Source organism: Terrapene carolina, unplaced genomic scaffold (assembly GCF_002925995.2).
Source record: "Terrapene carolina triunguis isolate 2854851 unplaced genomic scaffold, T_m_triunguis-2.0 Scaffold62, whole genome shotgun sequence".
Lineage (NCBI taxonomy): Eukaryota > Metazoa > Chordata > Testudines > Emydidae > Terrapene > Terrapene triunguis.
Window position 1 is genome coordinate 17,905,315 of NW_020664413.1, and position 26,067 is coordinate 17,931,381.

The 26,067-nt window shown below is 38.6% G+C and overlaps 1 protein-coding gene across 1 annotated transcript in view; it reads left to right on the forward strand.

Annotated features, from left to right (window-relative positions):
- Positions 1–26,067, forward strand: part of THSD7B (thrombospondin type 1 domain containing 7B) — a 506,250-nt gene that overhangs the window by 451,526 nt on the left and 28,657 nt on the right. The window contains exons 16-20 of the mRNA XM_026647768.1: positions 3,315–3,448; positions 4,756–4,909; positions 20,789–20,930; positions 22,334–22,449; positions 23,164–23,281. Of these exons, the coding sequence (XP_026503553.1) occupies positions 3,315–3,448; positions 4,756–4,909; positions 20,789–20,930; positions 22,334–22,449; positions 23,164–23,281 (664 nt within the window). The remainder of the gene's footprint in view (positions 1–3,314; positions 3,449–4,755; positions 4,910–20,788; positions 20,931–22,333; positions 22,450–23,163; positions 23,282–26,067) is intronic.

The window sequence follows — 26,067 nt, forward strand, 5'->3', positions numbered from 1 at the left end:
TACAGCCCGTGGGATTTATTCCAGCCCCCACTCTGGCAGCAGGGTATAGGGGCCATGCGAGAGCTGCAAGGCTCCAAGGAAGAATTCCCCCAGGAGCAAAGTAGGGCCTACTTAAGTGGCCATATGTTCCTTTTCCTCCATAAGCCCTTGTAGTGCACAAAGCACTGCAGGGATTCTGAGCTGCTGCACAGCCCATATACTGACCTGGGGAAATTGCCAGAGATTGCAGCCTAAAATTCAGAGGGCACACAGGTAAAATCAAAACTCCATTGTTCCTCCTCTCACTTGCCCCACCCCTGGCTGTTTTTATCTGGAGGTACAGAACAGAACTGAGCCCTCTGGCTCTAGAACCTTCCAAGACCCACCATTCTTTTTAGAGATTTAAAGAAACATTAATATATCCTCACAGTCAGCATTTGGTAACCCCAAGATGTGATGAGTCAGGCATCAGACCACCATATTGAAGTGTCACTCTGTTAATATTTTGTGACTTGTCATTCTGTAATGAAATGGCTCCACAGAGGTTTAGCACCAGTTTGCAGGTAATTTGGTATGTTGCTGGCTAAGTTTTGTTTTGTTTTTGTTTTTCCTGTCTATATTATTTGCCTCCCCATTGTGACAAGGATCATTCTGTTCACCTAGAGAGCACCCATTTCAAGCCCAAATCTTGGGAAGTAATACCTTCATGTAACTGTTGACCTTCAATGTCTCCTGTATGATAGAGGACATTTTGTCATAGAACCTCACCTGGCAATAGTCAATTTTTCACAGCAAGAAAACAATAAATATTCCTCACATTTATACATGCAGTCTCCTGGAGATGCTTCGCAAATATTAATTAAAGGTATCACTATACTTAGCAGAAAAGAATTACTATGCCCATTTCACAGCTGGATAAACTAACTCACAAAGGTGGAGTAACTAGTTCAAGGTCAAATAGTGAGTCAGTGGCAGAATCTGGAATAGAAGGAAAGGAATTTGGCACCAAGCCACCTGCTGTAACCACTGGAACACACTTTGCCTCCCTAGACTTTTCAGCAAGGACATTTGTCATTCCCGTGTGTTAATGAAACTAGCAGTCCCTCCAATTAATGGTAATTAAAGGGCTATATTCTCTTCTCATTGCACTTGTGTAACTCAGATTAATATTAATTAGAATTAGTGTACAGCAAAATATGTCAGTATTGTTGCTGCTAGACCACTCATTACATGTGTAAGAAGGAATGTCTTACTATTTATATTAGCTCCCTAGCCACAGATCTAAGTATCCCTGAACCTTATATATGTCAGTGCCTCATTGTAAAGACATGATTAGCTCAGATTCACTAGTTGCTGTGCAATGCGAGCTGATAGTGAACTTTGTGCAAGACCCCCATCCCTCTGGTGAGAGATGAAGTTGGAAACATAAAATTATCCTCCTCCATCTCCAGAAACACCAAGATAAGGGTGCCAGTGTAATGCCACTTGCCCTTATTTATGGTGGCTCTGTACTGGCATGTAGTTATTACATGGAAGTGTAATTTTCAGCCCCATGTATTAGCACGAGTGAACCTGGCCCATTGTTATGTGCACACAGAGCTTGAAATATGACTCAGGCTTAAAAATATGCAGAAAGAACACATCCCACCCATGAACAAACTTTTATTGTCCCTGAAGTAGGGCCTTTGTTATATCCTGTCATCCTTGATCCACAGGCTCAATAATTGAGATTTGTTGCTTTTCCTTCCATTTTTATTCATTTCCATTATTTTTAAATAGCTACACTTCTTATCTCTCTCCTCTTATCACATCCTTCTAAGCTGACTTCTTTGTTGCAGTTATCACCTCCTTGTTCTAACAGCAATTGGCTTCTGACCCTCCCGTTTCCCATTTCAGCTTTCATGGCATGAAATATGATTCTTTTACTAGTTAAAGCCTTACTTTCCTCTCACCAATCCTCGCTTCCATTCCTCTGTCTTCTTTCATTTTGTCCTCACATATTTTCACTTTTCAGTTTATCTCATGCCCCTTTCAGCTAAACCTGAACACTGTATACACAGAGCTGGAGACAGGCCTACAGTTAAAATTAGTTTCTGACATTGTTAAAAAGCACCTTAGGAATAGAAAATAAATATTCTCTTATTCATTTGATTTGCAACCAACATGCAGACACTGCACCAATCTTGTTTTCCATTATACAGTACTTTATCTCTAGTCCTCTTCCCCCCCCCCCAAAAAAAAATATTGCAAATAAGGCTTCCTTATTGTTAATGCCAGAACATGAATGGACATCATCTGCCATTTTTTAATGAAATTGTGAACTACAACAGTATGGTAAAAGTTTCTCATTTTGTAAGAAAAGGTATGAGTTACAGTCATTGTAATTGTCAGAATAGAGCTGTTCCCCAGCAGGAAGACAAAGAAGATTTTGGTGTGCTGGAGAGCAATATCTTATATGCAGTTTTTTTTTTTTTTTTTTTCCAGCATGGTGTATTGTGTTTCATAATGAGCAATGGAGAGCACTGTGTCTTAAAAGTTCAGCTTCAATTATGCAGGCAAGCTGGATTTATTGGCCAAGTTCAGTGAAATACAACCAAACTAAATGCACAGGAAGCTGCCCGTTAAAGTATTCCTTGAAAACAATGTTAATACATTTATTAATTTAAACATAAAAACACACTTTTATATAATGTTTCTCCGTACAGTGTTCCTAAAGCTTGAATAGCTGTTGTAAACATTTTTCAGGCTTTCAGATGTATTCTTTACATGAAGAAAACAGAGTTCACATGAATACACAATAGTGTTTGCCTGGAAGACATATGGAAGTTAAGTGGCTGTTAGGGGGAAATGTATTTACAATTTTTTGTTTAAAAAATGCTCAGAATGCGTAAAATTTCATTTCTGTACAGCGAATGACTTATAAGGACACACTAAATGCAAAAAGTAAATGCTTCTTATATTTCAGTTAGTGTCTTAAAGGAGTCTAAGGATACAATATGCTGTATAATTGTGGGAAGGGACACCTGATAGATGATGTGTGAGGAGTCTGAGCAAATGAAATTGTAATGGAATTCTTGTTCAGGCTTTAGAAAATAGCTTTTTATTTATTCTTTTTTCTAGAGATGCTACATCCATATAATTCATTACATATTTGCACATCTTTCAGCAAGTCAATAGTGAATCAATGAATTTAAATCTTTTACACCATTTTTAGTATAACAAACATAATCAGGGGTGTTTTTCAGTGGTGTCCTTTTTATTGTTGTTTTCCTAAGGCATTTCTGTGGAGATACTCAGTGGTTCAAATGAATAATTTTGATTCTTTTCCCTGGCAGGTGTATGAGGCAGTCCCATGTTACACTGAGTGCAATCAGTATTCCTGGGTAGTAGAACCATGGTCTCCATGCAAAATCAACAGCGAACAAAATTCCCTCCACTGTGGAGACGGAATACAAACTAGAAAAATCAGGTGCGTGAAAAGAAAGGCATAATTATTTTAAATATACAGAAGCTAAAACTTTTTTTTCATAAGGAAAAAGTAACTGGATTTATGAACGTGAATGTCCAACATCTCTGAAGTGGAAAGAGGTGTGCATTGACATTTAAAGGTTTACAGACAAAGCTGCCCTCAAATGCAGTTTTATTCATAGTCATAGAGTTAAAGGTCAGAAGGGACTATTAGATCATCTAGTCTGACCTCCTGTACATCATAGGTCACCAACACCACCTAGCACCTGCACACTAACCTAACAACTGAAATGAGACCAAAGTATTACAACCTGCAGGAGACTAGTCTATTATGAGCCACAGACAGAATAGGAGGGACCAAGGTTCACCAGTGCCCGAGGCCCTTGCAATGGCTGGGAAATGATTAGGTGAGATGTACTCAGATAATCCTGGCAAGTGACCTGAACCCACATGCTGCAGAGGAAGGCAAAAATTCCCCAAGATCACTGCCAATCTGCTCTGGAGAAAATTCCTTTCTGACCCCACATATGGTGATTAGCTAGACCCTGAGCATGTAAGCAAGAACCAGCCAGCCAAGCACCTATAGAATGTTATGATCATGACCTCTTTAAAGTCATACAGTGCCTAAATTGGAACTCTTCCTTTGACATTCCAGATATATAGTAGAGCAGGCTAAACAACAATAAGGAAAAATTTGGATTCACTAATATTTTTTTCAAATAAAACCACCACATTCAGTTCACTGCGATTTATGGAGTAATATTAATCATTTGCAAGTATTTCATGCAACCACTAATTATTCAGGAAAGTATTCCTCTATCTTCAACTTTTTATGAATGTTACTAGTGATTATTCCTCCAAAAATTTGTTCTGGAAGTGTGTTTATTATTTCATAGTCTCCTCTTTAAAACACTGTCTTCCAGTCAGGGAGCAGAAATAATATCATGTGACATAGGTGACCAATTATTTATTCATATTCACATGGCAACCACACAAAGCAAGAAGTCAAAATTTAAAGCTTGCATCTCATAGTTTAAAATTATTCAATTATTATTGAATATTTACAAATAACAAATGCATACAGGAAGTCCGCATTGAGTTAGCATAGGTTTGAAAACAATTCTCTAAATTCATAATTAATATTATTTGTAACAAATGGTTTGATCGGGTTTACTGTGCAGACCCATGGTGTATATATAATGGCTCATTTGGAAACATACAGATCTGTTGTCAATAAGCACCCCTGTTGTTCTATACCTTAAGCTGTTATCTACCAGATGTAATTGATTATTAATTTTCTCCCTGTAGATGTGTAAATACTGCTGAGGATGGTGAAGGCGAGACTGTGCCCATTACGCTGTGTGATCAGTCTGAAATCCCTAATGAAGCCCAAAAGTGTACTCTTTACTGCCCTAATGAGTGTGTAATGTCTGACTGGGGACAGTGGAGCCAGTGTCCACAGGTAAATGGATTTTACAGTGTCTCTTAAGGGAATGTTTTCATGCCTTCTTCTCAGTTTCCTCTTCTTGAGTCACTTTAGGCTCCCTTTATATAGTACACATGTTTCAGTAGCAAGGATAACTGACTTTCCAAGGAAGTCAAGCTCAATGGATTCTACATCCAGACTGGTTAAATCTTGATGTTTTTAGATGTTAGCTATTTCGCCAAAGACTTTGCCTTAGAAAAACTAATTAGAAAAACACATAGTGATTATTTATGACAGATGGCCAGATTGCACCTCCGTTTGGACTGGTACCAAAGCAGGTACAAAGAGGATAGAGAGCAGCAGCTCCATGGCATATCTCCTGCTGACTCCTGATCCCAGAATGGCCATCTATGCTGGACACAGGGAAGTGTTTTATAGGGGAGTTATATAACTCTCATAGCATTGGAGCCACCTGGCTCTGGGCAAAGCAAGGTTGGGGCTGAGAGGATGACTGCTTTCCCCCCCTCAAACCTGCAGAGAATTGCATTATCTAGCACTGCTTCCTTCTCCACACCTTGAAACACTCTTGAGACAGTGTTTGGGACAGCAATTAGTGAGAAGCCCATTGTTGCATGATTGAGCTATAGTGCCATGAGGAAAGGAGAGGACTGTGAATTGTGCAAAGGCCACTATCCAAATGCCCGTGCTCTTTGTAAGTGTCACTACATCCATGACGTCACCCCCAAACACTCCCTCCCAGAGAAGGATGGAAGGAAACTCTGAATCTTGTGCAGATTTCTGGTCCTGGTGGGTATGACATAGCAGAGTGTTTCTCAGTCACCAGTGTTATGATTCACACAATAATTGCCCAGCTTTACTTTATTATTTTAACTTAGAAAAATCAAGACAGGTTTTGTAACACACCTGTCTTGTGTAATTTATCTATATGAGAGCACTGTACTTAAATGACAGATAAACATTGTTCCTGTGTTATAGGGTTCATTATCAAAAGTGTGAGCAACTATTGGGCATGTGTTTCCATTACTGCAGGCACAGAAAGTTTCCTTGCACAGTCAGGCAAGCTTCTCTCCTTCCACATGGGGACATGTCAAATAAAAATTGTATTTTCATTCCTGTTCTTAACCCTAGTGCAGCAGAGCTTTGATGCAGTATAACACTTTGTTCCAAACCCATATCTGTTTCTTGGATAGCTTTTCAAACTCCCACTGTGATAGCAGCAGCTAGTCTTGGGAAATGTCTTTTTCCTCACCAGGGAGTCTTTCCAGGAATGGAAATAAATGTTCTTCATGCTATCATGGAATGACCAACTCTGTAAATGTTTCCCCTTTGTCCGATGTTGTGTAACAGACTCACCATTGGAAGGTGCTAAACCAGAAATTTTAGGGCATTAGAAGTGTCAGCATCAATTCAGTTTACTGAACAGACTGTTTGTTTTTAGAAATTATGCTACCCACTTACTGTGAAAGGGAGGAATACATATATATATTTGCATAACAGACATAAAATAACAGATCTTTGTCTTGAAGAGTTTACAAACTGAGGGTCTGATCTTGCAAAAGCAACTAACAAACATAGTTCTTACTACTATAAGTTGTCCCACATGCTTAATGGGGCTACTCATGTGAATAAGAATTACAGGATCACATTTGTTTGCACCTATGAATACTACCAACCCACAACTTAGACCAGCACAAGGATCTGTGTGAGGAGACTCTGTAGTAAGGAGGCAGGTGTCTGGTTCTAGGTTGGGGAAAATCTGCACAGGGGAGGAAATATTGTGGAGTGTGATTGTGGTGTAGTGTCCTGGCTGGTGATCCAGCTAGTCCTCCTGCATTGTGAATCTTGGCCAAGACACTATGTAAGCTAAATGAAATATACTGTTAGTTTAAATACACTTCAGTGAAGGAAAACCAGTGAGTTTAGCTTTAGGAAATTATGTTCTGGATTTATATTCCTGAACTGTATATACAGCTTGCCTAACAAGCTAATGACAACTAATGGGTGGGAATATTAAGTGTAGGCAGTAGCTTGTTTGGGTCTGAGACTTATTAAATGATGTTCCAAGTACAATCTACTAATCAAACAGAGACTCAGTTTTCAGCTCTATCACTAAGCCAACCATTCAAGTGGTGACATGAAAGAGGATTCCCGTGGTAGAGAAGGTACTTTGGCTTCTAAGGAATAAAAGCTGGACCAAGTCTCAGTCATAACATTTTGAACTGCCAAATGCATGAGGTCTTAAACTTTGTGCTAAAAAGAACAGAAATAGACATCAGGTTTTCTTTCAGGCGGGGACAAGGATTATTTTAGGAAAAAGCAATGCATGTCACCTTTTATGATGAGCATGTTGAAACTCAGAGGTTAAAAAAATCTCCAACTTTTAACCACTGTGATAAAATATCATTTCTGACCACACTGCTACAAAAATTACATGACCGCACCAGTGAAACAAAATTTCCAGTACTGACCCAGCAAAACCTCTTCCAGGGCAGCTGTACTACAGTAATTAAATATCCACCCTGACTTCAGTTCAATGGGTATCCTGTGTCAGGAGTTATCCAGGTCTTTGAGGTGTAACTTCAGTATCTCTAGTTGGCATATTAACTCAGACTGAAATCTGTGCACAGAGGACTCTGAATACTTGATGTAAATTGTGAAATGAAGATGATCCTTTCTTCAAGCATTTTAGAGAGTCACCAAGACATTCAACTCCTATGCTATTTTGAGTAACACAGATAATTAAACAGCTCTGTTTCTTAACAGCAAAGAGGGCACGGGTCTTCGTGGGTAAATTTTTCAGAATTGTTCACTATTGGCCTAACATAGCTCTCATATGAGTCAGTGATAACTTCAGTGAGAACAGAGCTAGGCGACGCTGAGCACATTTAAAAATCCTACTGTTATATTTCATTAAGCAAAATAACAGGTATTTTAGGTGATACAGACTCAACCAATGAGGTGCTGAATGCCCTCAACTCCCAAAGTGTCAAACTGAGTCAGAGAACTGAAATGAGAACTCAGGACTTGTCACTTGCCCCATAGTCAAAGGACATTGGCTCAGTGGGAGTTCAAAGCCCTCCGTGCCATGCAAGAAGTGCTCTGTGCCTCACCAGTCATGACAGAACTATGAGACCACTTTGGAGACTTTGAAGAGATGGGGATCCTGAGTAGAACTGGAATATCTTGGTCTGTATCTCAGATACTTCAGTAAAGCAAATACTATAGGAAGATAGGGAATATGATGATTCGAGTAGAAAACTGGGAATCAGGATGCCTCAGTTCTCATTTCTGTTCACTGACGCACTTTGTGATCTTGGGAAAATCACTTAACCTCCTTGTATTTCAATTTAATCATTTCTAAAATGGGTATAATAATTAATAACACCTTCTTCACAAGTTGCTTGGAGGTTTAATTAAATGGTGATTGTAAAATGCACTGATATCCTTTGAAGAAAGTTGCTATATGGATGCAAATTATTATTAACAGCACTAGTTGACAGACAAACTTAGGATCTGACAATTTTCTATAGCGGCACCACTTTTGGAATAAAATAAGTTTGGACACTACAGAGTAAACAAGGCTCTATCAAAGAGTGAAAAGCAAATCAGCGTGGCTTTTACAAATTTCTAGAATAGTTGCTCATATTGACAATGGTGTTGCTGACAGCAGACATGAAGAAATTGGAGGTGGTTGTAGTATGTATACACAAAGTGACCAATGAAAAACAGATTGAGATACTAAGGGGTACATTTTCAGCAAGGCCTCTACCATGCTTCTTGCATATGCACCTATACATACATGTGCCCAAGTTTTGCAGGTGCAGACATTTGCACGTGAATAGCTTTCGAATGTGTAAAGTGTACACACAAGTATTTTGTATGCACAAAGTGAAGGCATTTGTTATTGTGACCTTTATTTACCCACAGGATAAGCACAGCATGAACAATGGTAGTGCATGCTTCCTCATGACATTTCAGCCACCATATTTCAAACAATCTTCTTCTAGGAGTGATAACATATTTTCATTTCAAAGTATGTCAAATCCATGGGCTCCCTACTGACACTGCCAACACTGCTGCCAGTTACTGTTTTTGTAGTGTGGACAGCTGTCCACAAAGAAATGAACTGAACCATTTTCTCATTCCATTTAGGTCACCAAAAACACATCGGACAATAACAATGTTTGGTTGATACCAAATAGATATTAATGCATCATCCAGATGGTTAAAGTTCTGTTTTTGAGCCATCCATCCCTATATTTTATTGCTCTTTTTAAAAAAACTTCAGTGGTAGAACTGTAAAATTATTTTAAATGATTTTGGGTTAGATTATGACACATTTAAAATAGGGGATAGCAAATTTATTAATCATGGATCTATTAGTATACTCTCAAGGCAAAGCATGATTGTCAAAATTATACATATGCGGCCTGATCTTCCTCCCATTAAAATCAATGGGAAAACTTCCACTGACTGCTGTGGTGCAGTACTGAGCCCTTTTAAAGAAGATATTGAAAATGATGACTGAGTTAAGGTTTGTACTGATTTCTGAGAGGACAAGGTACAGTCATAGCTAAACTTAAGTGAAATTAAAATCTTTTGTTTGGTAGAATTATATACAACAGAGGTTGCTGTTTTGTTGAATGCAATTTTCAACCCTCACACTTTTGCTTTATTCAAAATTGCAACAAAATGGCTGTTTTCAAACTGAAAATGTGTGAAACAAGTTTTTGGCTTTCAATGCAAGGCCGTTTTCACTTAAAAAATGGAACTATTTTCAAGAAATTGGATACATGATTTATTCAAATATTTATCAAAATTTTGAATGAGATTGTATCAAAATGCAAAAGAAAAAAACTCAGCCTTTTAGTGTGGGTGTGTATATATATATATATATATAAAATGGTTTGAAATATTTCACACACATTTAGTGATAGATTTTTGTGAGACAGGTTGCCATAATGCATTGTGGAAAATTGTAGACTCACAAGATTTGCTTCTACATCCCCATGATATTTGTGGCTCTCTTGAGAATAGTCAGTGTTCATGAAACTTCTTAGCAGTTGACAGGACTAAATGGACACCATGTCATAGCTACCTCTGAAATGACCCACCCCTGTGAGTCTTAGATTGAAAAATACTTGATTATGATTCTTGTCATGGTAGAATTCCTTCCCAGACACCTTGGTGTACTGCATTTTCTTGAATTCAAGTGGTTTGGATAATGATTGATAATAAACTCATTTCAGTAGGAGATTCACAGAATCATAGCAGTTGGACATGGACCTCTTAGATCATTCAGTCTATCCCTTGTCAATGAAGGATTGTTCTCTGTGGTGTACTTTTTAGTCCTTCAAGACGCTGTGTGCCCTTGACTCCTCTTGAAATCAGTCGGACTTGAAAGTGGTCAGTGCTCAAACAATGAACTCCTCAATACTTCTTTCACGTGATATATTTGTAAAAGGCCTTAGTTATATTTCTTTGGTTTTCATAAACTTTGATTTTTTTCCCCCTGCTCTTCTCTTTTCTGGACACCTCCTCTGATTCTAAGAATTTTTGTTTGTTTGCTCACTCCCTTTTCTGTTTCCAGTGTGGTTTTGATTCATTTCAGATTTTTCTGCAGCTCCATCTTGCATTCTTTTTTTCCCAGTTGAACTGCAGTTTGTTGTACTTTGGTTATAGTACCTTTATGGATCACCTATAGGGATTTCCCACCATTACTGCTCATTGGTGGATTTTAATACTTCTTCCCATTGTACGCTACCTTTCCCAAAATGTGCCTTTCTGAAATCTAATACTTGAATGTTGCTGTCTATGATTCCATTCCTTTCTTTGCTGAACTCAGTGAGCTCAAGGTTACTTATTCTGAGCTTCCCTATTATTCTGACATTCTCTTATCAGTAAGGAGTAAATCCAACATGGCTTCCACTGGTTGAAGACTGTCTTCTGGCCCATAAAGTTTTCTTCTTTGTAACTAAGGAACATCCATGTAGTTTCAACATGAAGGCTTTAATTCAGTTCAAAATAAAAACAGTTTGAAGCTTGCCTGTTTTGAAAAATCATTAAGAAATTAGATTGACTTGCATTTGGCTATAGAGATTTCATATTAGTTCCAGTTATAATAATGTGTTCAGACATCATTTGATTGCTCAAAGAACTAGCTAAACAGTCCAGAAACTGAAACTCTGCCATCTCTGTTAAATATTCAGTGATCAAATAACATGCAGTACCTACAGTGTTTTGACTGTGTATTCATCTGACTTGGAAATGTAATTAATTGACTTCAATTGAATTCATCAAAGCATTCTTAAGCTGAGTTAATATGCAAGTTGTGCTGCAAGTCCCTGGAATAATTATCTCAATTTTATTTTGTTAGCTCTCTGCTATCATGCTGATAACAGTCTTAGCCCCCATATCAGATCTGAGTGACCTCCTTGTTTGCCTCAGCTGTTGGCATTTACATTAAAGAGTCTGAAATTAGTTAATTATACAAGGTTACATATATACTCAGTGAGAGCAGCTGTTCCTACTTTAGTGGTTGTTCTCCTCATGGATCAATACCAATGTGTGGCGCTATAGATGTGACAATCAAGTTATTATTTTCTTAAATCTGTATAGTGTTTAAATAGTGACTGATTTTAAAAGTGGGAGCAAGAGATGTGGTTGGCTTGTAGACTTGGCAGGGACTTTAATTTTAAATGACAGGTCTGAATTGGTGGTGATTGGAAATGCTTTCCCTACAGAGGCAGTTGGAAATGAAATAGTGGTCTCATTTCTGTTCTTGATAGACAACTGTATACATTACTATAGTTTTCATCACAACTGATACCTTTATCAGTAGTCTGTTCAGAGGCTTCAAGACACAGAGACTGGAGTAAAGAATTAAATAGACATGGAATTATATTTCCAAAACTAGAGATGGGCTATCCAAGTCCAGGGTGGGAAGTATTCTAGTCAGGGGACATTATGGGGAAACTGTACACTATTTCTGTTGGCGCTGTACCTGTGGATAAATGAGTGCAAAGTTTTGTAGTTTAAGTAATGGAGTGGTAGCGAGAAATACTGGATTTCTAACCTCAGCTCTGCCACTAACTATGTATGCTTTGGGCAAATCACTTAGCCTGTTTGGGCCAAATACTTCCTGCAGTTACACACATGCCACCCTCTTGAAATCAATGAAATTGCATTGATATAAATGAGGTCAGAAGTACTGCTCTCGCTCTTTGTTTTCCCACCTGTTAAATGAGGAAAATGTACCTGAAAGAGATGTTGTACAGTGCTTTAAAAGTGTAAAGCACCATATAAGTGCTAGTTATTATTGCTAAATACATTTCCTAGGTCTGCTTTTATATAACTGTGCAGTATAGCCCAGGTTGCTTGCTTTATTTTAAAGTTTACCTGAAAATCAGTGAGGAAAGAATAACTATTTTAATAAGTACAGGATGAATGAACTGATCGATGCCTTTTAAAAAATTACAGAGTGCAGAAAGCCCCACATGAACAGTATAGGCTAATACATTTATATTATAATGGACTAGTCATGTTATTGTATAGAACATTTACATCTTCATGAAGATTATGATGAATGGCTCATAACAGTTAAAACTGGTCAAAACCACTTGCTACGGCTGCACGTACTCAAGTTTAAGAGTTGCACGTCTCTTTGAGTAGTTTGTTAAACATAATGTAGCTAGCCATGTATAGTGCAATCCACAAGCATTTCAATAAATTAAATGCATTGGCTAATGTGTTACAACTTTTGTACTGCATGGTTATGAGAACCTAGGTACATCGATAGATAACTCATTTCTGAATCATAAACAAGGCTTAAATTGTGATATGCAAGGGACTGTTAGATATACTCATACCTGGCAACTTAGCATTTTATAGCCTTACAATTTTATTCCTCGTCTTTTACCATCCTCTTCCACAACAAACTTTTATTATGTTATATAAATGTCTTCTCTTTGTCAAAACAAAGGTGGATTCTCTGTGCTTGATTATACCTGTACTTCCTTTTGTGTTAGCTTATAGTGGGGCCAAGTGGTCACAGCGGATTACAAGAAATACAGTAGTTATATTTACCAAGATTTGCTCCGTTGTAATTAAGATGATGTCTTTCACAGCTTTTGAAGTGACTGCGCTTTTGGGGCACAGGCTGATCCCATCTGGTTTTGAAATGGTTTGCTTCTCGCATGCTTTTGTATTTTGGTAGTTTGTATAAACTAATCTCTGAGTCCATTTCAACACCATACATGTCATATAGAGATAGGAATTGGAAGGTGCTCACGTCAGTCACGTTATGTGGCTAAGGAAACTCCTTGCAGCTGAGTCTGACACACTTGTGCAAGTGAAAGTGTTACTGACTTCAGACTCTAAGCCCTGGTCTACACTAGGCATGGGATCGATCTAAGTTACGCAACTTCAGCTACGTGAATAACGTAGCTGAAGTCGACGTACTTAGATTGACTTACCGTGGTGTCTTCGCCGTGATGAGTTGACTTCTGCTGGTCCCCCATCGACTCTGCCTGCGCCTCTCACGGCGCTGGAGTACAGGAGTCGACGGGAGAGTGCTCAGGGGTTGATTTATCATGTCTAGACTAGACACAATAAATCGATCCCCGCTGGATCTATCGCTGCCCGCCGATCCGGCAGGTAGTGTACACATACCCTAATTTTAGGGCCTGAGCCTATTACCATTGAAGTTAAGACCAGAATTACCGTTCGTTTCAGTGAAAGCAGGATTGGGTGCCTGGATTGTCAGGGACCTTGTCTTGGAACTTATTTGTAAAGGGTTTTCAATTAAGCCCCAGCTCTGCCTTCATTTTTGTAGGCTAAATGTTTCACCTACAAATAATTCCCTCCCCCCCCCGCAGTGAATTGGGTAAAAATATTATTCATGGGATATGTAACTACATGGTGCAAACGAATAGTAGACATTAAAAAGGAGATTTTTAAAGGCACATACAGTAGTTAGGCACTTAATTCCCATAAATCCTTTAATAACAGTGTATTTTGTTTTCAGACCCTGAATCTGCAGTCTTTTGGTTGCATCACTTTTTTCCCCTCCCCACCTTTCAGCTTTACACCCACCAGTAGCCCACTGTGTGGAAAGAAACCAGTGTTTATCAGTACAAATATCATGCAAATTATAGTGTAGATTCAAGTTACAATTATTTTCCTCTACAAAAAACATAAGCTCATGCAGGGCACGAACCAACTGGGACTACCTTACCAAGGGATAATCACTTACCTAACTAGTAAAAAGAAGATTAATCCTTGATCAAAGAAAATAATAGTTATTACTAGAACACTAGGAGAGAAAACAAACTCTTTGAAAAGACATTCAGTTATGACATCTATTTAATGGACTAAGATTTGTCAGAAGTGAAGAAACTCTGTAAGATGCTGTTGAATCTCAGTAATTCTTTTGTATGAAAAATATAAATTCATATACATTAGCAATGAATGAGAACTGTTAAGTCTTATCTAACCCATCCCCTTCTAAAACAGAGTTTTTCCCTGGGTATATTTCCTACTGCTTTCTTCAGCCTAGCAGCAGATATCTCAAAATATGAGGACTCTAACATTTCTCTCAGAGCAGCATTTCAGAGCAAAGCTCTCATGATATCTTATAATTTCTTCCTTTATAATACTATCCTTTCCCCTCTCTCTGCACTATCCAAATCTCTGCCCATGCCTTGGGCTTCACTCCCCTTAATCACAGGATCCATCCCCTGCCTGACCCTCCTCTCTTATTTCCAGTCAACCAGAAAAGCTGCTGAATTCATGTTCCTGCTCAGCCCTTCCAACCATGTCACCTCCAGTCAACACTGAATTCTTTCCTTTCTTTTATGAGATCAAACTCAAGCGCCTCTTCTTCATCTTTAAGACCATACAAAAACTTGTCCTTGCTCATAGCTCCTTCCCTCTTCTCCTCTCCCTCCCTATACTCCCAATAGTCGCTCTTTCCCTTCATCTTCTTCACTCTGAGCTTTGTGGCCCCTGCTCTTGTATCAATCTCTCTTCATGTGTATCTCTAGCCTGCCACAAATCCCTCTTCAAAATCCATTCCTTCCAGGAATTATTCCTAGTTTGTTTTCCTCAGATAATTTCTCCACACTCTTATTTCTCCAAACTGTATCTTTCCTAGTTGTGCATGTTGTCTAGTTTAGATAGTAAGCTCTTTGGGGTGGGGACGCATTTCGTAATGGTTACATACAGACACTCATAGGTTTGCAGAGCTGCTTAAGTCTCCCTTCCAAACACACTAATGTGCACTCTGCACCCATGTGCAAAGTCCGACTGACATCAGTGTGACTCTAACAGGTACAGAAGTCTGCACTAGCAGATCCCAATGCAGGATCTAATGATATAAACAGCTAGTGATTAGGATACTAATAATATCACCATTGGGAGTTTTTCCTGGTACGCAAGCTAAATGTTTGTTTACTTCACACCTGCTGTGTATCACCCTAACCAATCCCTCTCTCTTCTTAGTGTTTACTATTTATACCTGTAAACTACTCACACACTGTTATACCCATCCTAGTTGATTAACCAGACTGTAAATATTTTATTCTTCTAGGCTGGATTTTCAAAGGTTCCTAAAAGAGTTAGGTATCCAAATCTCACTGAAGTTCCATGGGATTTGAGTACTCAGGCGCAAAAGGGAGCTTTGAAAATACCAGCCTTAATTTTTTTAATTGCAAGTCATTCCCTCCTGCCGCTTTCACAGTCCAAAAATATTTGCTTCAATTTTTTAAATAGATAACATGAAAGAGTAAGGCCAGAAAATCAATTCTAGTACTACCCTGACTTTTCAACTTAGGTAAAGGGAAATTTAACAAATAATGCTACAGAATATTAGTTATAGTTGGCATAGGTTGCATTTTTGCATGTTTCCCATAGACTCAGCCTGATCAGTTGAACGTTTTCCCTTTAAGCTCTTATTTTTCAGAGACAGTTGAAGCATTTAGTTTGTTGTTGATATTGTTGTTTCCAAACATCATGGCTCATCAGCACAACTGATCAAAATGAAGGCTATCAAAGCCACAGCAAACTACTTATTTATTTGGATATCAGTAAATGCAAGATGTACTCTGACCTGTTTGAATCATGGCTGTTCTGCTACCTGCTGTGGCTAGGAAGATACCTGAGAGGGAAAATAGCCCTGCTTTCCGATAAATTTGTGTTCCAATTTGACAGCATATACAACGTGCTGTGCTGAGTTATGTTAATCTCCTATAATCATGCACAACTGGATGATGCTATATCCCTGCGAAGAGTACATATTTTCTGCCTGCATATTATCCTGTTGAAGGAAACAGAAGCAGGTATTTCAGAGCCGGCACATATCTGCTTCTTTGAGCACATTTATTGATTTTTGTAAAGTAAAGTTATGCAGAAGAACACTAACTAGGAGTGTCTACTGAGATACCTTCTTTGATTTTTATTGGCAAATCATTTAAGTTATTCTTTCCTGTGAGGACACAAAACCAAATTAATTGCAAGAAAGGTAATAAACTATTGGTAGACACTTATCACGGGATTAGTTTTCAGATAATTAAGAACAATTGCTTATTTTAGATGAGTAGATGACTGTTTCCTGAATAACAATGTACATTTCAATAAGATTACCATGTAAAACTATTTGACAAGGTGATAAATAACTAACTATAAGAACATAACAGTATTCCCTTAACACTGGGCAAGTGCATTCAGCTGAGCTATAACTGGCTGCTTTCCAAGATCGGGACAGATTCTGCTCTCACTTAGACTGGTATAAATTGGGAGGAGCTCCACTGATGTGAGGGAACATGTTTTAGATTTACAACAGCCTAACTGAGGTGAGAATTTGTGCTGCAATGCCGTGACATTGCTTTTTAATATTCATAATAAGGGCATTACTCATATTTTCTCCCACATTCAGTTCAGTATTCACTGGCAGTTGCAAAGCAATAAGGCTGTGGTTTTTAAACTGATATCTCTATAAAAAGTTTTTAAATTTGAAAATAGATCTCAATATGATTTATTGAAGAATGGTATTTGAAATTCCCAAGCATTTGTGAAAAATAGAAGGTTTCTTACATCTTGCTGTCCAGAGTTTCCTTGATATCTTTATTGTTCTTCTTTTGAGCAGTCTTTAGGACTAACATGTCATGAATTACTGTATATACTCGATCATAAGCCGGTTCGTTTATAAGCTGACGCTCCCAAGATGGATAAGTAAAAATGGCAAATTTTTATGACCCATTCATAAGCCAACCCTATAATTCAGAGGTCGGCAAGCTTTGGCTCCCGAGCCATCAGGATAAGCCGCTGGCGGGCCGAGACGGTTTGTTTACCTCGAGTGTCTGCAGGCATGGAAGTAAACCTAAGTAAACAAAGTGTCCCGTCCCACCAGCGGCTTACCCTGACAGGCCGGGACAGCAACTGGTGGGGAAATTTGGGGGAAGGGAGGAGAAGCTGGGGGTCATGACCCCTTCGGGTTTTATGGAACCCGTACATTACGTATGCAAAACTTTAGTTTACATAATTTCTGCAGTTTTGTTGTTATTTATGTAGGTTTTATGTCATGAGTTTTCCCAGTAAAAGGTTTCTTCTTGTTACAGGTCTGTGTGTTTTCACCTCAAAACTTCTGGCACAAGCTACTACTGTTGTTCTGTCAGAAGTAACCTAATTTTAAGTACACCAGCCAATGATTCTATGTCAGAGAAGAAGTGGCAAAACCACACTTATGCCAGAAAAACCTTGGCCTTACCTAATCTATACTGTGACTACCTGATTTTCTTGCCTCAGAGATTCACCATGTGGGTTGGGGAACAGCCCAGAGACCTTCCCCTCTGGAAGAACCCACAGTCCAGGTCAATTGGGAGGTTTGGGGGGAACCCGGGCCCGCCCTCTACTCCGGGTTCCAGCCCAGGGCCCTGTGGAGTACAGCTGTCTATACTGCCTCCTGTAACAGCTGCATGACAGCTACAACTCCCTGGGCTACTTCCCCATGGCCTCCTCCAAACACCTACCTTATTCTCACCACAGGACCTTCCTCCTGGTGTCTGATAACGCTTGTGCTCCTCAGTCCTCCAGCAGCACACCCTCTCACTCTCAGCTCCTTGCACCTCTTGCTCCTCACCACAAACTGAAGTGAGCTCCTTTTAAAACCCAGGTGCCCTGATTAGCCTGCCTTAATTGATTCTAGCAGCTTCTTCTTAATTGGCTCCAGGTGTCCTAATTAGCCTGCCTTAACTGGTTCTAGCCGGTTCCTGATTACTCTAGTGCAGCCCCTGCTCTGGTCACTCAGGGAACAGAAAACTACTCATCCAGTGACCAGTATATTTGTCCTCTACCAGACTCCTATACCCCATTGGTCTGGGTCTGTCACAATACTCATTCCCTGTCCATAATTATAAATCATTAAAATATAACTAACCAAGCTCTTAACTTTACCATTTAGCAATCCTTCATTTTATATATGTGTTATAAGTCAGTATATGTTACCCCTTTGTCTATTGGGGACAGAGTGGAGGGTTGCAGAGCGCTCTATGATTATTGGTGCAAAGCAAGCTATAATCCTTCAGCATTTCTTTATCTTTTCCAAACATAGGTTTGTCAGGGGATTTTTATTACACAGAGTCCAAAGTCTTACATTTGTTTATTGCCAAATCTTGTCAGCGTTTGTTTTCTCTTACAACTTTTGAGGTGCTTTTGTTTTTGGGCCTTGATGTTTAGTGCTTTCAGTGGTACCCCAACATTTAGTAGCATGCTTTATTGGTTCCCCTTTTAGTGTGTGTCCAGTCCTGCTCTAATTGACAATGGCAAAGCTTCTGTTCATAGGGTCTATTTTATGGCCCAATCCTGCAGTCATTCTTCCTGTACATAATTCTTACTCGTTTAAATAATCCCATTGGCTTTAGAGTAACTATGCTCATGACTATGTATTGTAGGAGAGGATGCTTACAATGCTAACTCTGTGTATCCCTAATTAGCCTCCGCAAACCTCACAGTCATTGAAACTAGACCACTAAGATTGTTTCCTCTTGGTAGCAGCACACAAGAGCCCAAGCAGCTGTACAGGGGTGGGGGAGTCTGTGACAATTTGGCTGATATTGGGGGAGGCACTAAGTATGCTCAATTTATTTACACTGTTGTCCTAAGAGGGTTCAGACTTTTCCCCACCTGACTGACATTCAGTTGGCCACTAAAGAAAAGTTAACAGATGCACAGGCAAAAGAAAGCATCTCTCTGGCTGTCAGCTCCAATATGGAGATCAAGTCAGAGAGAAAAGGGAGCCCATCTATCCAAAGCTCTTTCAAATGATGTTAGATCATGCGATGGGGAGTGAGGGAGCATTTCACTCCAGTGATCAAATGGGAGGGACATAAAGAGGCCCTCCACCTTCTCTGGAAATCAGGACATGATGCCTTGCAACTTTGTTTCTCCTGGGACATTGACAAAATGAGTATTGACCACTCACCCTACAAAAGCATGACACACATATACTTTGACACAGGCTGTACATCCCCATCCTTCTCTTGGAGACATGTAGGAGTAGGGGCTGATGCCCCAAGTGAGGTGAGGAGAGAGCAGAGGAGTGCAACAGGATATTTTTATGTGTGGGAGCATGCTCTCTTAGGCCTCTCTAGAATGCTTTGGTAAAACAGGAATGTTGTTCATTGGAAAAGGAGATAGAGGAAATGAGAGGCGCCCCACATAACAGACCACGTTCTCTCTTGACTTGATCTATCTGCAACATAATCAACATGCATGGCTGCCTACAGCTCCATGGTAACCTCCACGTAGCTTTCAAGGCTGAAAGAATTAGGAGAGCATTTTTTTCAAAAACATGAATGCTAAATTGCACACACAATTCTGGGTGCACCTGACGTGTACAGGGAAACTGAAATTTGCAGATGCCAGGACTGGTTTGTATGCACAGATGAGGATTTGCTCATTTGTATTTAAGTTTGCATGGGCACACAGATTCCTACATAATATAGCACATGCTTTTGAAAATGTGGCCCTATATTGTCTACAATGTCAAACACAATATGTGCAGAAAATAATATACAATAAATGAATGCTCTGCTGTAATTTCTTCTGTTGCTTTCTAGTAGAAAATATATGCTTTAAATCTTCACAATGTTTCTAACATGCAACTTGGTAACAGTCATCCTATATTCCTTGATAATGTTTCATACAGTCCTGGTATTAAAGATTCCTATCAGATGATGCTATCTATTTAAGTGGGGGTCTTTAAGTTACAAATAACATGACTGGCAGATGGTTAATGATTTTTTGAGAATCATGAGAAAGGAGTGCTTAAGCATTAATCATCTGATGTAAGTGTCACTCAGTGAAGTCTTGTGTCCCAGATAGACATCTCTTCCATCTCTTTCAGATGCGAGGCACATTTTAGCTCAGCTATAACAACTAGGGAAACAAAAATTCTTGTAGTAACTCATTTTTCTTTATGTTTATTGTGACAGAATTCTGCTTGGGGATCTCATGGGGGTGAAGCAGAAAACTTCTAAAATTATTTCTTGGCCATCTGCCTTAACCCATTATCCTGATTGGACTCATACATAGAGATGGAATTGATATTTGGAAAAGTTTTATATATATATTTCAATAATCTCACAGAGGAGCACAGTAGATGCCAAGACTTAGGAGGACTGGGTTAAGGATTTGTTAACTATTGATCCTGCCTTTAAAACAGGTCACACATTTAAACAAAAACATTGAACACATTTAAAATGGCTTAAACAACACAAAGGTAAAAGTAACATAAAATAAGGTCTGATGCCAGAATAGCAATATATATGTAACAGCTACAGCTGATACATATCTATATTATTTACTAAGATCTTTTGTACTATTCAATGTTTTATCTAGGTATGTGACCCCAATATTATGCAAACACGGACTCGACGTGTGTTAAGATCTCCTTTAAATACCAGGACTTGTCCTAAAGATTCACAAATGCAACCTTGTGTTCTCAATCAAAATTGCTTTCAATATCAGTACAATCTAACAGGTAAGCAGAACTGTAATACCCTGCATTTTTCTTGTGAATCATATTTCTCAATACACTCTTTGCTACAAAGTTAAGAATGTGACATGACAATTTAAAGCATAATATTAAAGTGCAGTTCTACTTTTAAAAATAATTATGTACAAAAACACCTTATTACTAAGCAGACCTGCTCTTTGTATTTAGTTATGTCTCTTTACTGCAATGATAACATACCAATCCTTCAGGTGCTTAACTTTAAATGTGTTAGTAGTTCCATTGAATTCATTAGAGCTAAGCACATGTATAAATCTGTGCATGTTTGGATAAGATAAGATTTTATTACTTGTATTATCACTGCAAAAACATCATAAATAAGTGAGAATGAAATAGTCTATTCTTTTTTGTGTATTGTCAGTATTATTGAAGTCAGTCATATCCAGATGACACCAAGAGTATACTTTAAAGACAATATAGGTTATACAGATGTACTTGAGAGTAAAATTTGTTGTTCAGAATCTTAATTACAACTGAGTATAGCTGTTTTGGGGAAAAAATTGCAGACAAATGTTTTCCTCTTTTTAGCCAATTCAGCTACTGCCGATACATGAGGACAGAACCCATCTATACTTTCCTTGACTAAATTTGTAGGGTTAGCAGTTAGAAAAAGTGGCATTTCTACATATAATCCAAACGCATTTGAACTGGAAGCCATTGAGCGACAAACATGAAACATCATAATACCCTTTTTCGGAGGGTCACTTTTCAGAGCAGAACCGCACTTTGCATTGTTCATGATTTTCAATGGTGTAAGGCACAGCACATTATTTTTTCTTTCATCCTTATTTTTTAAAAAGCTCACTTTTGTTTGGCTTCCTTTTTAACAAAATTTTGGAAGGACGCAGTGACAATCAAGACTGACTGTAGGCGCTTAACACACAGTTGAAGACAGCTAAAGAAAAGCAATAGGTTTTTTCTAGAATGAAAATATTTTATTAGACAAAGCTGCATTTGATGATGAGCTTTGCTTTGAGACAACAGAGATTAAAATAGAGTAGCACTTCAGAAACTTTTATAGCTATTTTATTAAATTGAAATTTTACTTCAGACAAATAATGTGGGCTTCTGCGTGTGCCAGCTGTTTTCAAACGATACACTGTATCAGCATTAAACAGTTTTTGACATACTCTGATGTGTTGTTTTTTTTAAGGGACATTGGAGATATGATAGTGAATTTCCCAATTCAGACTTGCTTATTTTCTTTAAGAATAACTTCCTTTTATCTGCTTTGTTCTTAGCGTGATCTGAGCTCACGTTCTAAAGTCCCACAGTTAAATGAAGAAAACTAACTCACTTTTGTAATTCAAAATAAAAATGAAGTGCAATGATGGTTTGCTGTACTAAATGCAGTTACATTGTATCTTTAGATTGGAGTACATGTCAGCTAAGTGAAAATGCAACCTGTGGACAAGGGATTCAGAGACGCCTTTTGAGCTGTATGCGCAGTGATGGAAAATCGCTGAATATGAACTACTGTGAGCAGGTGAAGTTTATAAATACAATACAGAAATGGCTTAAAAACTAACATACAGCTCAGTTGTTTTGGAAATTACGGTACTCTGACACTGTACCCCAAGCTGCCAGCTGGAGCTTTGCAGTTACCATTTAGATGGCATAGATAAGTTGCTATGATCAATATTGGATTTAGCTAGGGTCAGAAGTTTTCAGGAACCAAAATATAAGAAGAGTACCAGAATAATAATGTCATGCATCCGACGAAGTGGGCATTCAGCCACGAAAGCTTATGCTCCAATAGATCTGTTAGTCTTAAAGGTGCCACAGGACTCTCTGTTGCTTTTTACAGAATAATAATGTGCACGGATTAGTCATCTAGCTTCTTCTTTCTACCCTAAAGGAGGATTTCAATGATGGAGTAATGCATGTATGTGTATAGAACTCAGTTCTACAGACCCTGTACACAAGCAGTCCCAATGAAGTCAATGAGTAAAGGATTATGTCCTTTTGAAGTCATGTGAATAATGATTTGCAGAATGGGGCCCAAAGTTTGCAAGGGTCTGGGGAGCCTTTGAGATGTAAAATGTCATAAAAATGTAAGCTATTATTACAGCTGAAAAATCTCCCTGTAAATGGTGACCTTGGGAGTATCACTTTAGTCACTATGAATTTTCAGTTTTCTACTTTTATGACCAGCAATAGCAAAGTGACATTTTAGGTTTGTTTGTTTTTTTATATACAGTTAAACTTGGAAAAACCTGAAAAATTGAGCATTCATTGCCTTGTGGAATGTGCTGTGAACTGCCAGCTTTCCAAATGGTCAGCCTGGTCAGAATGTTCAAACACTTGCGGCATTGGAGGTAAATTTGTTTCTAAGACTATTGTCACATTTTATCTGCATCCCTTGGAATGTTTACGTATGGTAAAGAACACAAATACATCCCAAATCCTGCAGATGTTTATACAATCCATAGAACATGAAAAACAGTAATATAAATAATAATAAAGAGCAACATAAATTTCTGTGCAGATTTTAAAAGTGTGATAATCACTTAAACATCTTGTAAATCATTAGAAAATGATCTGCTGACTTTTTTTAGTTTTTTTAATAGACATAAGGACTTTTCTTTGTTTTGTTACATTTTGTAAAAATCCATCAGCCTGTTTTTGAATGACCCAACCACGAAAAATGCAATTTAGAAAACAGACTTGTATACAAAGGCTCATTTAACTAATTAATTCCAAAATCTGAAAATTCAGTCATAGTTGAAAATAAACTATTTTATATAAAGTTATTGGTAGGATTTATGTTGTGCAAAAGGAAAGCTGGTGAGAGTTTTCAGGATATCTTTTTAATTTAGTTCCTCTCTTGTGCTTTATTTTATATTTCAGGATTCAAAATTTCAGCACAACTAACCTTATGATGATTAAAATAATTATTTATCACCTTAAGAATTAAAAAAGAAAAAACGTAAATAGTACTTCCTTAGACCCCAGTTCTGTAGCTTGGTGTGTGAGCACAGGTCCTTGTATTTGTGTAGAGCCCCAGTTACTTCAGGAATAGGTCTCCACCCACATAGAACAAGTTACAAGATTAGGGCCTTATCTAGTCTTGCGTAGTTTTTCAAATCCTTGGAGAGGTCAGTTGAAGAGAAGTACTGTAGGATGTATTTAAAATAGATCTGAAACATAATTTCCCAAGCTTCTGGTGAGCATTAATTTCTAATTGTCCATAGAGTTTATCTGGATCAAATTTATTTGAGGGCAAAGACAAAACAGATAGATAGCTCTGTGGAGGGGTCTTTTTAGATGGATTGCAGAGATCAAAGCATGTAACAGAAATGATCAAAGAGATTAATATTTGCATTAATCGTGTTCCTTGTCTATTGAGTTTTCATCAGTTCAGTAAAATAGTACTCCTGTAACATAAATGAACAATTCAGATATATTATTTAACAGCCAACATGCTAAGAATATTAATTCCAAGCTGTATTTTAAAAAAAAAAATGTTGAGACTTTTAATTCTCGTGTTATTAGATCAACTAAAGAGAGGCAACAAAAATTATTAGAGGTATGGAACAGCTACCATATGAGAAGAGATTAAAAGGCTAGGACTTTTCAGCTTGGAAAACAAGTGACTAAGGAGGGCTACAAAATCATGAATGTTGAGGAGAAAGCTAATAGAGAAGTGTTGTTTACCTCTTCACCTAACGCAAGAACCCAATGAAATTAATAGGCAGCAGGTTTAAAACAAACATAAGGAAGTACTTCTCACAACGCATAGTCATCCTGTGGAACTTGTTGCCAGGGGATGTTGTGAAGGCCAAAAGTATAACTAGGTTCAAAAAAGTATTAGATACATTCATGGTGGATTGGTCCAGCTATGGCTAATAGCCAAGATGGTCAGGAATGCAACCCCATGCTCTGGGTGTCCCTAAACGTCTGTCTGCCAGAAGCTGGAACTGGATGACAGGGGATGATCACTTGATAAATTGCCCTGTTCTATTTATTCCCTCTGAGGCATCTGGCACTGTCTACTGTCAAAAGACTGGAAACTAGACCATTGATCTGACCCTATATATATATATATATACCCAGTATATTTTATATGCGTAAGATATTGTACATTCCAATCTCACTAAGGTTAGTTGAGCCATACTGTCAAGTTTGTATAACTGAGTTTAGTATATGCTATGAGTCCCATTTTAATGCAAGATACAAGTTTACTACAGCTACCAGATAGAGAAGTTCTCCTTCAAGTGGCTGTGCATATGTACATTCCTCTGCAGGTGCGTGTTCACCCTGTGCACTTGTCGGAGATTTTTGCCAGCAGTACCATTAGCCAGTGTGTACGTCCCTGCTCTCCTCATGCGCTCAGGTGAGGGCATAAGTGGGACATGTCCACCGCCTCCTTCTCGGTTCCTTCTCACTACCCGGGATGATGATTTAAGCTCCCTGTAGCTTTGCTTTGGTGAGCCAGGTTAGAGAGCATTTCTGTATATACTTAGTTGATGTTTAATAGTTTACTTAGGCAGCTGTAGTTTAGTAGTTTTCCTGAGAAATTTATTATGAAAAAATCCCTGGTGTTTAAACAATGTGCTAAGTGCAGGACTCTTTTCACTGTCACAGACAGCACATCAGTTGTTTAAACTGTTTAAGTGAGGGACAAATGTTCCATTTGTACCTTCTTCCCCACCAGGACTAAAAAGCAGAGGGACAATTGCCTGATGATTCACCTCACAATGGAGGCAATGTGACCTGCATCTGAACCAGGCCCTGACTGAGATACAGAGAACTCTGATTCAGCCTGAAGTGCCCCTCCAGCTGCTTCTCACTCGAAACACAAGCTGCGTGAAAAAACGTCATGCTTCATCTTATCCATCAGACTCAAAGTGTTCTAGACATCCTGACTCTGGCAGAGAATCTAAGGCTAGGTCCACACTACCCACCTGATTCGGCGGGTAGAGATCGATCTTCTGGGATCGATTTATTGCGTCTCATCTGGACGTGATAAATCGATCCCAGAAGCGTTCCCCCGTCGACTGCGGAACTCCTGCTCGCCGAGAGGAGGAAGCGCTGTCGACGGGGGAGCTTGCCTGCGCCGCGTGGACCCGCAGTAAGTAAACTTAGTTCGATCTAGGAAACG